The following is a 17,580-nucleotide window of genomic DNA, read 5'->3' on the forward strand; positions in this document are numbered from 1 at the left end:
GACAAAAAAAAGGGGGAGGGGGAGACACATAGTCTTCTTCAGCAGAATAACCATGGTCACCGAGGCACTCTGCAGATCTATAAACCATGACTATTTGGCCTGCTTGTCATTGAAGAGGGATTCCAAGTTTTTGTTGGGGGGAAGGAGGGAGGGCTGGAGCCAAGGAAGAGGAATGAGCAGGAAGGAGGAAGAGTGCAAGGGCTGTCCAGACTGTTTTTCTGCACTCTCCCTTTCTCTGCCTGCAGACCTTGGGGAATGACAAGGCAAAGCACTACCAGGCTTCGCTACTTATAAGGAGTGGGGAAAGATATTATAGTGGGAAATGAAGGGGGAAGCAAAAAGCCATTTAAATACTAAGTCTATTTCTGTGCAGCACAGTGCGACACACACACAAAAAAACCCCAAAATTTCCCTTCTATGCTGTGCCTTGAGGTTGGTACTGAGTTGCAATCTCAGTCAATTGTTGTGAACACTCTCCCTCGGGCAGAATTCATTCCTGGAGACCACACTGGAAGTAGAGATACAAGTCAGAACACAGTTTCCCATAGGAATGAATCAATCAAGCAATGAGATTTATTGAGCACTTACTGAGCACAAAGCACTGGAAAGCGCTTGGGAAAGTGCAATATAACAGAGTTAGTAGACACATTCCCCGCCTACAACAAGCTTACAGTCTAGAGGGTGATAGAGATATTGATATAATAATAATAATGATGATATTTGTTAAGCACTTACTATGTGCAAAGCACTGTTCTAAGCGCTGGGGAGGTTACAAGGCGATCAGGTTGTCCCATGGTGGGGCTCACAGTTTTAATCCCCATTTTACAGATGAGGTGACTGAGGCACAGAGAAGTGACTTGCCCAAAGTTGGCAGAACCGGGATATGAACCCATGACCTCTGACTCCAAAGCCCAGGCTCTTCCCACTGAGCCACGCTGCTTTTCCTGGGTAGGAACGTAAGTTCTGAGGGGCTGGTGTGGGGAGGGTGAATAAAGGGAGCAAGTCAGGGCAATGCAGAAGGGAGTGGGTGACGAGGAAATGAGGGCCTAATCAGGGAAGGCCTCTTGGGGGAAATGTGCCTTCAATAAGGCTTTGAAGGTGGGGAGAGTCATTGTCTGTAGGATATTAGGACCGTCTCTATATGTTGCCAACTTGTACTTCCCAAGCGCTTAGTACAGTGCCCTGCACACAGTAAGTGCTCAATAAATATGATTGATTGAATGAATGAATGAATATTAAGAGGGAGGGCATTCCAGGCCAGAAGCAGGATGAGGGCAAGAGGTCAGTGGCAAGATAGACGCTATCAAGGTACAGTGAGTAGGTTGGCACTAGAGGAGCAAATTGTGCTGGCTGGGTTGTAGTTGGAGAGCAGCGCGGTAAGGTAGGAGGAAAGACAACGCTATAAATGGGGGACTGGTTCCTGCACCAAGGTCGGACTCCCTATTTTTACCAAAGTTTCTCCAAATTGTCCACTCAATCAACTATAATAATAATAACTGTGGTATTTGCTAAGTGCTTACTACGTTCCAGGCACTACTAATTAAAGAAGAGTAATGGGGGTACCCTGAGGTACTGACATTGAGACAGTGAGGTTCCACGAAAGGAAAGTCGACTTTCACCTCACTGGAAGAAGAACTGGACGGGTTGACCCTCTTGGATTTCTCTACCCAGTGGTCCTGTGACTCACGCTCCCCTCCCCTCCCCTGCTCCACCCCTCTTTTTTCCACACCCGCCTCCAAGGACCCATCACAGTCGATAAAAGGAGTTAGTGCCATAAAGGAGGCCAGTGTTGTGAACTTGAAACCAACTTGATGCAAAGGTGAAACACGCTTTAAATTCAAAAGTGGTGTGATTGTGCTTGTTCTAACTCAGAAGTATTAGATTTGCCCATATACTTCTATATATGTAGCAACTCAAACCACTCGGGCATATATATATATATACATATATAAATAGGTATATATTTGTATACATCATCATCATCAGTGGTATTTATTGTGTGCTTACTGTGTGCAGAGTAAGTAGTATATATTATATTAAATATTTGTGAAGATTTTCAGGACCAGAAAACTCAGGCTGCCCATAAGAGGCAGAGACTGTTTTTAATTCCCACTTGCGTATTTTCCCCCTGCGTTTAGTACAAGTGATTGGCCCACAATAAGTGCTTAACAAATACTCTTCCTACTATTAATTGTGGTATTTGCTAAGCACTTACTGTGTCAAGGATTATACTACTGTGCTAGTGTAGATAGAGGTTATCGTGTCCAGTGAAACCAGGTCAAAACTTTACCCACGACATAACAGCACATAAATATGAAGCTTCTGCATCCAAATTGAGAGGGAGAGAGAGAGAGAGAATGTATATATAGCTGTCTTTTGGTTTTGAGGATGATGGCGTTGGTGGTGAGATTTTATCCACATGCCCAAGTGAGATTGAAAAGAGGCTGCACGATCGAAAACTCATTCCACACTGTACGCAAATAAAGATTGCTCTTGGATTACTGTTACACTTGCTATTTGCAGTGCCTGGTGCTGTTTGGTCTTTTCATAAAGAAAATATTGAGAATCAACTGGCAGATGCTAGGCCAAGCCATACCGCCTACAAAGAGAGGAATAGGTGGTACGGCATTTTATGCCAAATTGATTAGAGAGAGGGGAGAGGTCCATTTATCAAATGACTGTCACCATGTTACTACTGAGTGTGAGTTAGGAAAGGCTTATCAGCTTCTTCGGGGAAGATACAGTGTGTTGAAATAAGGCTTGTGAAGCATACAGTTGGAACAGTCCCGAGAGCATTGCGACTTTGTACTTCCCAAGCGCTTAGTACAGTGCTCTGCACATAGTAAGCGCTCAGTAAATACGATTGATGATGATGATGACTCAGACCACTTCAGAATCTACGGTATTTATCATCATGGGCGGGGAACTTCTCTACCAACTCTGCTACAGTGTGCTCTCCCACAGGCTTAGTACAGAGATCTGCACACACTAAGTGTTCAATAAAAGCAACTGACTGATTTATTATTGAGTGCCCAGCAGGCCGGGACAATGCATCATCTCTGTCACTTGATAAAATACAACAGATATATGGGACACATTTCCTGCCCACAAGAAACTTCCTCTCAACAAGGAGGGCAGCTCAAACCCATTCATTATCCTTGTTGTTCCTACTACAAAGCCGTTTAAAAATCATAACTGTAATCTGCAAGCCTGGGTTAAACCAATCAGTTGTATTTATTGAGTGCTTACTGTGTGCGGTACACTGTACTAAGCACTTGGAAGCGCACTACAATATAAAAGACACATCCCCTGCCCGCAATGAGCTTAGAATTTAGAAGGATGTAAAAGCAAATCAAAATGAAATCATAAATTCTTATTTTTTGAAGTAGGAGTGGCTTCATACAGAGAGACAGACAAAGAGGGAAAAGCAAAAACAACTCCAGCCGATACAAACGTCAAAGACACCGCCACAGAAAAAGACAATCTTTTTGTGTGTCCAATGTGGCCAGTACTGTGGATCCCAGATTGGTCTTTTCAGCCCTACACGCGCTCCTAGCTGAATCTCACCAAAGGTGCGTCTTCTTCAAAACCAAAGGACAATCAGATAGACTTTCTGAAGTCTGAAGCATCGAGAAGTTTAGCTTGCCAATTAGGAAAGAAATCGGTAGGAGGGAATATTCACATGATCTCACTTTTCCAACATAATTTAAACCCTTCTGAGGTGCACGTATTAACTCACTTGGCCCCTGGCTAAGAGTCATCGAATGGCCAACTGAAATCCACCAATAATCCAAAGATTCCCTTCAGCCAAAAGCCACGACTGTACCCCCAACATTTATATTCAGAATTGTTCACAAGTAATAAAACTGCCCCACAAGCTATTCTTCTCTTTTCCTTTTCCACTCCCACTTCCTGGCAAGAGGTGCTAAAGGGTGGAAAGGCCAAATGGCAGGCAGTAGAAGGAAAGAAATGCAGGCACAGAGGGATTGGATAAGCAGCCCCATAATAACTGAGTTAACTGTAAAACCACCAGAATCTGAAGCATCCAATTCCCAAACCCAGACAAAACAGAGTCAGCTAAAGAATGCCCTTTAGTATAGTTGGAATCAGTAGGCCTCTATGAATTTAGATAACTGATTTAAGAGTTTATTAAATAAAATAATAATAATAATATTTATTAAGCCCTATGTGCCGAGCACTGAACTAAGCACCGGGGTAGATACAAGGTAATCAGATCGGATACAATCTCTGTTCCACATGGGATTTTTTTTTTAATTATCTTGTTCATTTTTTTTATTACAAGGAATTTTTTAAGTTGTGGGGGTAGTGGTAAGAACAATCTACCACTCTAAACCGAGCAGACCACTATGCCCCACTCCTAATGTTCAATCATCTTTCCTTGACTGCTGCCTACATTCACCCTCCTTGCCCTTGACTCGGGAGGCAGTAAAACCTTGGTCAAACATCAACCATTTGTTGCTGGGAAAGTCAACCCCAGCCATGTAATTGCACAAGATGTGTCAGTCCCCAATGTTTGCTTGTGTGGTCTATCATTATATTCCCCCCCCACCCCTCAAACCCCCTAGGGTCTTACAATCCTCTGTTCATCATGACCCACAGATAACCTCCAAGGTCTACTGTCTGCTCCAATTCGTGGCCCTGTGGGTTTTGTTTATGTGCTGGTGAGGGAAAAATAAAAGACAAGACAGTCCACTAAAACAAAAGATTAGTGCACTGAGTTGATATGCATAGCCCATCAGCATCATCATCATCAGTGGCATTTATTGATTGCTTATTATGCACAGAGCATTATACTAAGCGCTTGAGAGAGTACAATACTTAGTTGGCAGACAAGTTCCCATGTTCTGACCAGACCGTTTGACTACCAGGAAAGAATCTAAAGTCAATCGATAAGAACTGGACTCAATATCTCTGCCCTCTCAGGTTCTCTTAGGATGAGATAAGGAAGCAGCGTGCCTCAGTGGAAAGAGCACGGGCTTTGGAGTCAGAGGTCGTGGATTCGAGTCCCGGCTCCGCCACATGTCTGCTGTGTGACCTTGGGCAAGTCACTTCTCAGAGCCTCAGTTACCTCATCTGTAAAATGGGGATGACGACTGTGAGCCCCGCGCGGGACAACCTGATCACCTTGTATCCCCCAGCACTTAGAACAGTGCTTTGCACATAGTAAGCGCTTAACAAATGACATTATTATTATTAAGGAAAAATGTCATGGGAGGTTGTCAAATGATCATTTGGAACCACAGTGTAGATTTCAGAAGAGGCAAAAGCAATTTACTGGTCAAAAATGATCACGACAGAGGGAGGCTGAGGCCGGGATGAGACAGGGATAGTAAAAAACCGAACCAGTCCCGTTCGGCTAGTTGCAGTGCTGGAACAAACACCGTTTCTAACATAAGCCTTGGGGCAGAGACCCGAGAACACAGTGACACACCAGAACACACCTAACTTGTTATATAACCCAACACAGGCGACACTCTAACCTTGTGCAGAGTTTTCCTGCGGATTCAGCTCAAATCACGACACACTGATTCTTGAGCAATGTGTGTTAAGAAAATGTTGGATTTTTTTCCCATGCATCTGCACTTTCTTTAGGCCAAGTTAATCATTTCAAGAAGAAAACAACCCAGTTAACACCCAGAGGACCGTTAGACCAAACTCCAATCCCAACAGCTGCCTGAAGAAGACCTAACTTGCAGTCATGACTGATCCATTATTAACAAAAACAAAAAAAAAGACCCCACAACTGCAGTCATTCTTGCTACTATGTGGAACCTATGTTATAAGGAAATCCCATTTCCACTGACTCGGTGGAAACGAATGTGTTTTAAAGGCTGCACTGGGCCAAACTACCCTCAAAATTGACATTTTTCTTTACAAATTCCTTTAATCAGTGGTATTTACTGAACGGTTACTGTGAACAGAGCACTGTTCTAAGCACTTTGGTGAGTACAATATAAAGGTAAACCACACAAGCAAACATTGGGGACTGACACATCTTGTGCAATTACATGGCCAGGGTTGACTTTCCCAGAAAGAGCTTACAGTCTAGACAGTCTTTATTGTCATTACGTCTACCACTTCACACAGTTTCCACTTTTATATAGAGGATGCTGGATGCTATAAGGCTGCAAAACCAACAAGTGTTGTTCAGTTTAGTACAGGTCATGTTATATATAGCAGAAAAGACTCATGCTGTGGGAAGAACAGTTCCCAATTTTTCCACTGTGATATTTCCAAAACAAATAACCATGCCTAATTCCCAACTGCATATTCTCTCCCAGCACTTAGTACCATGCTCTGCGCACTGTTTATTAAATCCTATTCCCACATAACAAAAACACGTGTTATGGCAGAACTGCCGTATGTTCAGCGCTTAGAATAGTGTCTTGCACATAGTAAGCGCTTAATAAATGCCATGAAAAAAAAAAAAAAAACTGACTGGTAGAGCTGCCCACCGGGTCTGAGAGAGTGCTGCTGCCATGGAGTTCGGTGTGTCCGGATCATCTTCTCCCTGGGATTTGGAGTGAAGTGCCAAATCCTCAAATAATTAACATTCCCCACTCAAGATCCTGTAGCAAACTGGCTTGTGGAACCCCAGCCATGCCCCTGTTGAGTAGCCTCATCCAACCTCCCGTCTTCCTGTCTTTTATTTTATTTTTGTTCCTTCTTCAGCTGAACATCCTTCTTCATGGAACACAAGGAGGGCTTCCACATCTGGTCTCATTTCTCCTCCTGAGTCCAATTTCTTGAGGAAATGGGACCAATCTCTGCGGACCGGTCCAGACTACTCAGCAGCTGCCAGTCACAGCCACAAGATGGAAGAGCAATAGAAAATACAATTTAATTGATATTTCCATCTCACCGACTTCCCCAAACAATGTGTCATCAGTTGTCATTTTGGATTTTTGGTGTGTGCATGTATATTATAGAGGGTTTTGAAGGAAACAGTATTTCCTCTTGTAATGAGATCTCCAGTTCTTCCACTAAGAATAGTGCCTTGAGTGAATGACAGCCGGCCCTTGAAATTATTCATTTTCATTCTCCAAAGAGGAAATGGACTCCCTTCCTGTGCAAGTGAATGACACTGCCTTAGCTCTCGGAGGGGAGGGTGGCAGGAAAACCACCTCTGGATGATTTTCCTTCCCGTTCCCTCACCCAAAAGCTCTTATCCTTCTCTCAAAAGCAGTACCTTGACGATACTACTCCAAGAAAGCAGACACACCCACCCAATCAGCATGACTCTACCTTTATACCACAGGAGGTTAGAACATTTCCTTAATTGTCCTTCAAGTGTGTTTCGTTTGTCCTTCAAAGTCTAAACAGAAGCACCAGGGTGCTATAAACACATCACAGGAAGATAATGCAGAAAAGGAAAACAGGAAAGGAAAAACAAAGGCAGGCTAGTAAGAATGTCAGCTGGGCTCCATATTTTGAAAACAAATCCGTTTTCCCCAGGCTTGACATTTCACAAATGGAATGACATGATGCACATTTTAGACTTTTTTTTTTAGATGGCAACCGAATTCTGAAATTCCCTTTGAAAATGTCACTGCTGCCTCTTTGATTCCGCAGAAAGAGGCAGCAAAATCAGCCACTCCTGCGGGGAAGCTAGTAAGGGAATACAACTGAACTGCAGAAAACCATATCGGGAAAGCACTCGACACCTCCCAGCTCTCTCTCCCCCTCCCTCCCCATCCACCCCCCAAAAAAGGGGTCTGCAATTCTGCTGATCCCAAGACCCAGTGGTCTGCCCGACAAAAGCACCCCAATCCCGGTGCCAGCTTTACACAGGATGTCACAGAAAGCCTGCTGTACTCCAAAGGGAAGCAGCACAATGACAACCGACTATAAATCCGGTGCGGGGAGAGGCAAGAGACAGAGAAGGGTTTATTTTTAACTGGAATTCCAGAGGGTCAAAGAAACACCCGTTGAACGGTCCCCGAGGTTCAATTGAGAGCCTGCTGCAGGAAACCTCCCAGAAAGGGCAGGCAGGTGGAAGGGCGGGGTGACCAAAATCCTCAACCAACGCTACCCCGGCCCAGAGTTGGAGGATTTGAGCTGTTGGGAAGGAGGAACTGAGCCCTGATTCTGGATTAAAAGAACAAAGAGCGGGGAGAACTCCAGATGGAAGCGCTGGTTCCTCCCAGGCTGCCGAGAGGAAGCTCGTTCCTTTTCACTTCTGAGGCCCATATGACTCGAAATACTCACCCATCTGCTCATCGAAGAAAACCCAAACACACAACCGACCACTTATGATACAGCACCAAACCACTCCCCCCGTAATTAGTAAATCTGCAGGCACCTCAAATCACCATTTGGTTTGGGGCTCCAGGGCCCCAACCCAAATCTCAGAGTTCACTCTACTCTTTATAACCCAGAGAGAAAAGAGGCAACTAGCCCACTCTCTGCCCTTGAACCCTTCGTTACTATCAGTAATCACTCCATAAACCAGGGAGTGCCCCAATATGGGGGAAAGGGAAAGGGGAAGTGGAGAGACTGGGGAGGAGGAGATGCCCTGGCCAAGGGGAATAGCCGGCCCTTTAAAAGCTGTTGAGTTGGGAATTTCTGGAAAGCCAAGTCTCACTGCAGATGCCAGTACAGGCAGTGTAACATGCTTAGTGCTGAACGACAAAACCATATCCCCAGGGAGACGTGTGGAGTTTGGATGGGAGATTTGGGGGTTTGAGAGAATGAAATAAGATAGGGGAGAGGCAAGGAAGGCTTAATGAAAGAGAGGAGAGGCCAAACTCCAGGTCACATTGGAGGTGGGGGCGGAGGGGGGAGGCTTTATCAGTTGAGCATTCCTTTCTAGTGTGGATTTAACCGAAATGAACCCTCCCCAGCCCTTTCCACTTCATTAAACCAAGGAAGACCTAAAAGCACCCAGCACCATCAGCACCAGGGCACCACCCACCCACACACAAAACACCGCGCTGCTTCCAAACCTGCCTACTCTCTTCAGAGGCCCAGCTTTTAATTAAATACTATCTCCCCAGATCTGTTGAGACAAAACTGCGGCTGGACAAGGGCCAAAAATGAACTCCCTAAGCACACACCCTCACACAGAAATTAAATCCGCTCTCTGCTGATCCTATTTGTGACAGTGTAAGAATCCAAATTCACTGGACGCTCTAGATCTAAAAAGATAAACTGATGTCCCTGGCAGTCCAGAAAATGCAAGCTGGCCTCCTATAAGGTAGCTTTTCAGGGGGGAAGGGGGTGCCTATAGAAGGAGGAGAAGAAACACTTTCAGATAGGGAAGAGGAACTTTAAAACTTGGCCTCAATCAATGGCACCCTTGTGAAGACTCTCCTGGAGGGTGGAAGGCCTGTGTTATGGAAGCTAAGAGTATCATCTCTCCCAAAGTGGGAAGCAACGGGTGCCCAGAACCATGCTTTGGAAAGGACTAATGGGCACTAAATTCGATTACACGCTGGACAGATGTCCAGGATCCCTTTCCTTCCAACCCAACCCCACTTCTTCTCCATCATCATCATCATCATCATCATCAATCGTATTTATTGAGCGCTTACTATTGCAGAGCACTGTACTAGGCGCTTGGGAAGTACAAATTGGCAACATATAGAGACAGTCCCTACCCAACAGTGGGCTCACAGTCTAAAAGGGGGAGACAGAGAACAAAACCAAACATATTAACAAAATAAAATAAATATAGAATAGATATGTACAAATAAAATAAATAAATAAATAAATAGAGTAAAAAATATGTACAAACATATATACATATATACAGGTGTATATCACCCCTCCCTCCCTCCTCCATCCTTCAGAAATGCAGGTCTGTGGGCGGCCGACCTCCCTTTTGGGGCAGGGTTGGCTTGGTGGCTCTCACCTGCTTAGGGGCAGGTACTTAACGGACAACGGCACACTTGGAGTTTGGAAACCGTGGCCCGAAGGTGGAGAGGGAAAGGCCACCCTGACCCCTCAAGCGAGAATGGGGAGGCGCAGCGAGACTGGTCCTGCCGAGCTGTCAGGAGCCAAAGACACCCCGCAAAAGACAAATAATAAATAAATAAGCCCGACACCAATACGTCATGGAGAAAGGGTGAACAACGGTGAGGCCGGGAGAGGTCTGAAGCAGGGAGGCTCAGGCAGGTGGAGAGAGGGTGGGCTCTCCCATTCATTCACGCCATCGTATTTATTGAGCGCTTACTGTGCGCAGAATATTGGACTAAGCGCTTACTGTGTGCAGAGCACTGGGCTAAGCGCTTACTGTGCGCAGAGCATTAGACTAAGCGCATACTATGTGCAGAGCACTGGACTAAGCGCTTACTGTGTGCAGAGCACTGGACTAAGCGCTTACTGTGTGCAGAGCACTGGACTAAGCGCTTACTGTGCGCAGAGCACTGGACTAAGCGCTTACTGTGTGCAGAGCACTGGACTAAGCGCTTAATGAGGAGTGCAGAGCACTGGACTAGGTGCTTACTGTGTGCAGAGCACTGGACTAAGTGCTTACTGTGTACACAGCACTGGACTAAGCGCTTACTGTGTGCAGAGCACTGGACTAAGCACATACTGTGTGCAGAGCACTGGACTAAGCACTTACTAGGTGCAGAGCACTGGACTAAGCGCTTAGTGTGGCTCAGTGGAAAGAGCACGGGCTTTGGAGTCAGGGGTCATGGGTTTGAATCCCGGCTCTGCCAATTACCAGGTGTGTGACTTTGGGCAAGTCACTTCTCTGTGCCTCAGTTCCCTCATCTGTAAAATGGGGATTAAGACTGTGAGCCCCCCGTGGGACAACCTGATCTTGTAACCTCCCCAGCGCTTAGAACAGTGCATGGCACATAGTAAGTGCTTAATAAATGTCGTCACTATTATTATTACTGTGTGTAAAGCACTGGACTAAGCGCTTACTGTGTGCAGAGCACTGGACTAGAGAAGCAGCGTGGCTCAGTGGAAAGAGCTTAATAAATGCCCCCTTCTCCATTCTCCCTAATAAATTCTCCCCCTTCTAGACTGTGAGCATGTTTGTATGTATTTATTACTCTATTTATTTACTTGTTTTACTTGCACATACCTATTCTATTTATTTTATTTTGTTAATATGTTTTGTTTTGTTCTCTGTCTCCCCCTTCTAGACTGTGAGCCCACTGTTGGGTAGGGACTGTCTCTATATGTTGCCAACTTGTACTTCCCAAGCGCTGAGTACAGTGCTCTGCACACAGTAAGCGCTCAATCAATATGATTGATTGATTGATTGTTGGGTAGGGGCCGTCTCTATATGCTGCCAACTTGGACTTCCCAAGTGCTGAGTACAGTGCTCTGCACACAGTAAGCGCTCAATAAATACGACTGATATTGATTGTTGGGTAGGGACTGTCTCTAGATGTTGCCAACTTGGACTTCCCAAGAGCCTACTACAGTGCTCTGAATGCAGTAAGCGCTCAATCAATACGATTGATTGATTGTTGGGTAGGGACCGTCTCTATATGTTGCCAACTTGGACTTCCCAAGCGCTTAGTCCAGTGCTCTGCACACAGTAAGCGCTCAATCAATACGATCGATTGATTGATTGTTGGGTAGGGCCCGTCTCTAGATGTTGCCAACTTGGACTTCCCAAGCGCTTAGTCCAGTGCTCTGCACCCAGTAAGCGCTGACTGAATGAATGAATCAATGAATGAATGAAATGCCATTATTATTACTCCCAGCCGAGCTGGCAATGCAGCTGGCATTATTTATTTTACTTGTACATATCTATTCTATTTATTTTATTTTGTCAGCATGCTTGGTTTTGTTCTCTGTCTCCCCTTCTAGACTGTGAGCCCACTGTTGGGTAGGGACCGTCTCTATATGTTGCCAACTTGGACTTCCCAAGCGCTTAGCCCAGTGCTTTGCACACAGTAAGCGCTCTGTATATATGTATATCACCTGTATATATGTATACATGTTTGTACATATATTTATTACTCTACCTGTATATATATATATATCACCTGCATATATGTCTGTACGTATTTATCACTCTATTACTCTACCTGTATATCACCTGTATATATGTTTGTACGTATTACTCTATTTTTTTTTGTCCATATTGATTCTATTTATTTTATTTTGTTAACGTTTTGTCGTCTGCCTCCCCCTTCTAGACTGCGAGCCCGCTGTTGGGTAGGGCCCGTCTCTGCATGTTGCCAAACTTGGACTTCCCAAGCGCTTAGCCCAGTGCTCCGCACACAGTCAGCGCTCAACAAATACGATTGAATGAATACGACTGATTAGCCCAGTGCTCTGCACACAGTAAGCGCTCAATAAATATCATATCCCGGCTCCACCCAGGGTCAGCTGTGTGACTTTGGGCCAGTCCCTTCACTTCTCTGGGCCTCAGTTCCCTCGTCTGTAAGATGGGGATGAAGACTGTGAGCCCCCCGTGGGGCCAGCTGGTCACCTTGGAACCTCCCCAGCGCTTAGAACAGGGCTTTGCACATAATCAATCAATCAATCGTATTTATTGAGCGCTTACTATGTGCAGAGCACTGTACTAAGCGCTTGGGAAGTACAAATTGGCAACACACAGAGACAGTCCCTACCCAACAGTGGGCTCACAGTCTACAAGGGGGAGACAGAGAACCGAACCAAACGTACCAACAAAATTAAATAAATAGGATAGAAATGTACAAGTAAAATAAATAAATAAATAGAGTAATAAATATGTACAACCATCTATACAGGTGCTGTGGGGAAGGGAAGGAGGTAAGATGGGGGGATGGAGAGGGGGACGAGGGGGAGAGGAAGGAAGGGGCTCAGTCTGGGAAGGCCACATAGTAAGCGCTTAATAAATGCCACTATTAATCAATCAATCAATCGTATTTATTGAGCGCTTACTATGTGCAGAGCACTGTACTAAGCGCTTGGGAAGTACAAATTGGCAACACATAGAGACAGTCCCTACCCAACAGTGGGCTCACAGTCTAAAAGGGGGAGACAGAGGACAGAACCAAACGTACCAACAAAATTAAATAAATAGGATAGAAATGTACAAGTAAAATAAATAAATAAATAGAGTAATAAATATGTACAACCATATATCCATATATACAGGTGCTGTGGGGAAGGGAAGGAGGTAAGATGGGGGGATGGAGAGGGGGACGAGGGGGAGAGGAAGGAAGGGGCTCAGTCTGGGAAGGCCACATAGTAAGCCCTTAATAAATGCCACTATTAATCAATCAATCAATCGTATTTATTGAGCGCTTACTATGTGCAGAGCACTGTACTAAGCGCTTGGGAAGTACAAATTGGCAACACACAGAGACAGTCCCTACCCAACAGTGGGCTCCCAGTCGAAAAAATTATTATTAAAAAATTATTTTTTAAAAATAAAAACTATTATTATTATTAATAAATAAGATTGATTGATTGATGGGGGGGGCGGTGCCTGGGTTTTTGCAAAGTTGTCCCAGGAAGGGTCCCCCCCCCCTACATGCACACCCCTCCCCCGCCCCTCCTGCTCCCTGCCCAGCTCTTTCCTTACCTTCATGTCGCTGATAATGGTCTGGAAGAGGCCTCCGAGCGCGCTGCATTCCTTCTCAATCACGGCCTCCATTTTCCCCGGGTCCGTCCGGAGGGTGGGTGCGCTGCGCACAGCTTGCAAATTGCCCGGACGGTGCAGCCCCGGGAAAGGGGGGCTCCTCCTCCCCCTTGCAATCCGAGCAGCTCGGCCCCCTGCAACCCCCGCGCCCACCCGAACCGGGGCGGGGAAGCCAAGATAATAATAATTAAAAAAAAAAAGAAATTAAAACCCCCTCCACCCCTTTCGGGCCTCTTTATTTCCCCCGCTCTGGCCCCGGAGCGCATCAGCGCATCCCATGTTGCTGCCCCCCGAGGGTTTACGCCTTGGCTAATTCCATAAAAAAAAAAATAGAATCCGATTTTTTTTTTTTAAAAAAAAAGGTGTTTTTGGTTGCTTTTTATCGGGTGGATAAGCAGGAGCTCCCGAGGTGGGAGCCCGGTTGCACGCGAGCCCCGGGGACTGTGCAGGAGAAGCCGGTCCTGGCCCCGCCCTCCTGGCTAAGCGCGCTCCCGCGGCGCTCGAACGCCCCGCGCGCATGCGCACGCGCGCTCCCGCGGCGCCCGGACGTCCCGAGGCGCGCTCCCGCGGCGCCCGAACGTCCCGCGCGCGCTCCCGCGGCCCGGGCTGCGACGGCGGGAAGCGCGCGGCCGACGGGCGCGGCGGGGCGCGCTCACGCGCGCCCCCTGTCAGCGGGCTGGTGGCATTCGCAGCGCCCATCATCATCATCATCAATCGTATTTATTGAGCGCTTACTGTGTGCAGAGCACTGGACTAAGCGCTTGGGAAGTCCAAGTTGGCAACATATACAGTCCCTACCCAACAGTGGGCTCACAGTCTAAAATCAATCAATCAATCAATCATATTTATTGAGCGCTTACTGTGTGCCGAGCACTATACTAAGCGCTTGGGAAGTCCAAGTTGGCAACATATAGAGACAGTCCCTACCCAACAGTGGGCTCACAGTCTAAAATCAATCAATCAATCATATTTATTGAGCGCTTACTATGTGCCGAGCACTATACTAAGTGCTTGGGAAGTCCAAGTTGGCAACATATAGAGACAGTCCCTACCCAACAGTGGGCTCACAGTCTAAAATCAATCAATCATATTTCTTGAGCGCTTACTATGTGCAGAGCACTGGACTAAGCGCTCGGGAAGTCCAAGTTGGCAACATCTAGAGACAGTCCCTACCCAACAGTGGGCTCACAGTCTAAAATCAATCAATCAATCATATTTATTGAGCGCTTACTATGTGCAGAGCACTGGACTAAGCGCTTGGGAAGTCCAAGTTGGCAACATCTAGAGACGGTCCCTACCCAACAGTGGGCTCACAGTCTAAAATCAATCAATCAATCATAGTTCTTGAGCGCTTACTATGTGCAGAGCACTGGACTAAGCGCTTGGGAAGTCCAAGTTGGCAACATATAGAGACAGTCCCTACCCAACAGTGGGCTCACAGTCTAAAATCAATCAATCATATTTCTTGAGCGCTTACTATGTGCAGAGCACTGGACTAAGCGCTCGGGAAGTCCAAGTTGGCAACATATAGAGCCAGTCCCTACCCAACAGTGGGCTCACAGTCTAAAATCAATCAATCAATCATAGTTATTGAGTGCTTACTATGTGCAGAGCACTGTACTAAGCGCTTGGGAAGTCCAAGTTGGCAACATATAGAGATGGTCCCTACCCAACAGTGGGCTCACAGTCTAAAATCAATCAATCAATCATAGCTATTGAGCACTTACTATGTGCAGAGCACTGGACTAAGCGCTTGGGAAGTCCAAGTTGGCAACATCTAGAGACGGTCCCTACCCAACAGTGGGCTCACAGTCTAAAATCAATCAATCAATCATATTTCTTGAGCGCTTACTATGTGCAGAGCACTGGACTAAGCGCTTGGGAAGTCCAAGTTGGCAACATCTAGAGACAGTCCCTACCCAACAGTGGGCTCACAGTCTAAAATCAATCAATCAATCATATTTCTTGAGTGCTTACTATGTGCAGAGCACTGTACTAAGCGCTTGGGAAGCCCAAGTTGGCAACATATAGAGACAGTCCCTACCCAACAGTGGGCTCACAGTCTAAAATCAATCAATCAATCATAGTTATTGAGCGCTTACTATGTGCAGAGCACTGGACTAAGCACTTGGGAAGCCCAAGTTGGCAACATCTAGAGACAGTCCCTACCCAACAGTGGGCTCACAGTCTAAAATCAATCAATCAATCAATCATATTTCTTGAGCGCTTACTATGTGCAGAGCACTGGACTAAGCGCTTGGGAAGTCCAAGTTGGCAACATCTAGAGACAGTCCCTACCCAACAGTGGGCTCACAGTCTAAAACCAATCAATCAATCATATTTCTTGAGCGCTTACTATGTGCAGAGCACTGGACTAAGCGCTTGGGAAGTCCAAGTTGGCAACATCTAGAGACAGTCCCTACCCAACAGTGGGCTCACAGTCTAAAATCAATCAATCAATCATATTTCTTGAGCACTTACTATGTGCAGAGCACTGTACTAAGTACTTGGGTAGCCCAAGTTGGCAACATATAGAGACAGTCCCTACCCAACAGTGGGCTCACAGTCTAAAATCAATCAATCAATCATATTTCTTGAGCGCTTACTGTGTGCAGAGCACTGTACTAAGCGCTTGGGAAGTACAAGTTGGCATCATATAGAGACAGTCCCTACCCAACAGTGGGCTCACAGTCTAAAATCAATCAATCAATCATATTTATTGAGCGCTTACTATGTGCAGAGCACTGTACTAAGCGCTTGGGAAGTCCAAGTTGGCAACATAGAGAGACAGTCCCTACCCAACAGTGGACTCACAGTCTAAAAGAACCCACCCCCCACCCTCCTGCTCCTCTGCCGGACACTGGGAGACTCCAGACTTGGTGCTCCTCGCTCATCCCTCAGCGCTTAGAACAGTGCTTGGCACATAGTAAGTGCTTAACAGATGCCATCGTTATTATTATTATTATTACCCCCCCGACTCCACCCTTAATAATAACACTGATGGCATTCTATTAAGCACTTACCCTGTGCAAAGCACTGTTCTAAGTCCTGGGGAGGTTACAAGGTGATCAGGTTGTCCCACGGGGGGCTCACAGTCTTCATCCCCATTTTACAGAGGAGGGAACTGAGGCACAGAAAATAATAATCATAATAATGGCATTTGTTAAGCGCTTACTATGTGCAAAGCACTGTTCCAAGCGCTGGGGAGGTTACAGGGTGATCAGGTTGTCCCACAGGGGGCTCACAGACTTCACCCCCATTTTACAGAGGAGGGAACTGAGGCACAGAGAACTTAGGTGACTTGCCCAGCGCTTAGAACGGTGCTTGACACATAGGAAGTGCTTAGCAAGTAAAAATAAAATAAAATGATGGCATTTTGGCAAGCGCTTCCTATGCGCCAAGCGCTTAGAACAGTGCTGGGCCCATAGGAAGCGCTTAGCAAGTAAAAAGAAAATAAAATGATGGCATTTTGGTAAGCGCTTCCGATTGATTGGTAATCAATCAATCGTATTTATTGAGCGCTTACTGTGTGCAGAGCACTGTACTCAGCGCTTGGGAAGGACAAGTTGGCAGCCTCTAGAGACGGTCCCTACCCAACAGTGGGCTCACAGTCTAGAAGGGGGAGACAGACAACAAAACAAAACATATTAACAAAATAAAATAAGTAGAATAGATTTGTACAAGTAAAATAAATCAATAAATAAATAGAGTAATAAATATGTACAGACATATCAATCAATCAATCGTATTTATTGAGCGCTTAATGTGTGCAGAGCACTGTACTAAGCGCTTGGGAAGTACAAGTTGGCAACATCTAGAGACAGTCCCTACCCAACAGTGGGCTCACAGTCTAGAAGGGGGAGACAGAGAACAAAACCAAACATGCTAACAAAATAAAATAAATAGAATAGATTTGTACAAGTAAAATAAATAAATAAATAGAGTAATAAATATGTACACACTTATATACATATATACAGGTGCTGTGGGGAAGGGAAGGAGGTAAGATGGGGGGA

The 17,580-nt window shown here is 45.8% G+C and overlaps 1 protein-coding gene across 8 annotated transcripts in view; it reads right to left on the reverse strand.

Moving 5' to 3' along the window:
* MTSS1 (MTSS I-BAR domain containing 1) overlaps positions 1–13,722 on the reverse strand; it is a 128,112-nt gene extending 114,390 nt beyond the window's left edge. For 6 of the 8 annotated variants that reach the window (XM_038759967.1, XM_038759963.1, XM_038759965.1 and 3 more), the window contains exon 1: positions 13,508–13,662. In XM_038759967.1, coding sequence (XP_038615895.1) covers positions 13,508–13,579 — 72 coding nt within the window. In that variant the 5' untranslated portion in view covers positions 13,580–13,662. Of the gene's footprint in view, positions 1–13,507 lie in introns of all 8 variants that reach the window. The other 2 variants (XM_038759969.1, XM_038759968.1) reach the window with 1 other exon arrangement.
* Between the last annotated feature and the right edge of the window lie 3,858 nt (positions 13,723–17,580).

This window comes from Tachyglossus aculeatus, chromosome 18, assembly GCF_015852505.1.
Source record: "Tachyglossus aculeatus isolate mTacAcu1 chromosome 18, mTacAcu1.pri, whole genome shotgun sequence".
Taxonomy (NCBI): domain Eukaryota; kingdom Metazoa; phylum Chordata; class Mammalia; order Monotremata; family Tachyglossidae; genus Tachyglossus; species Tachyglossus aculeatus.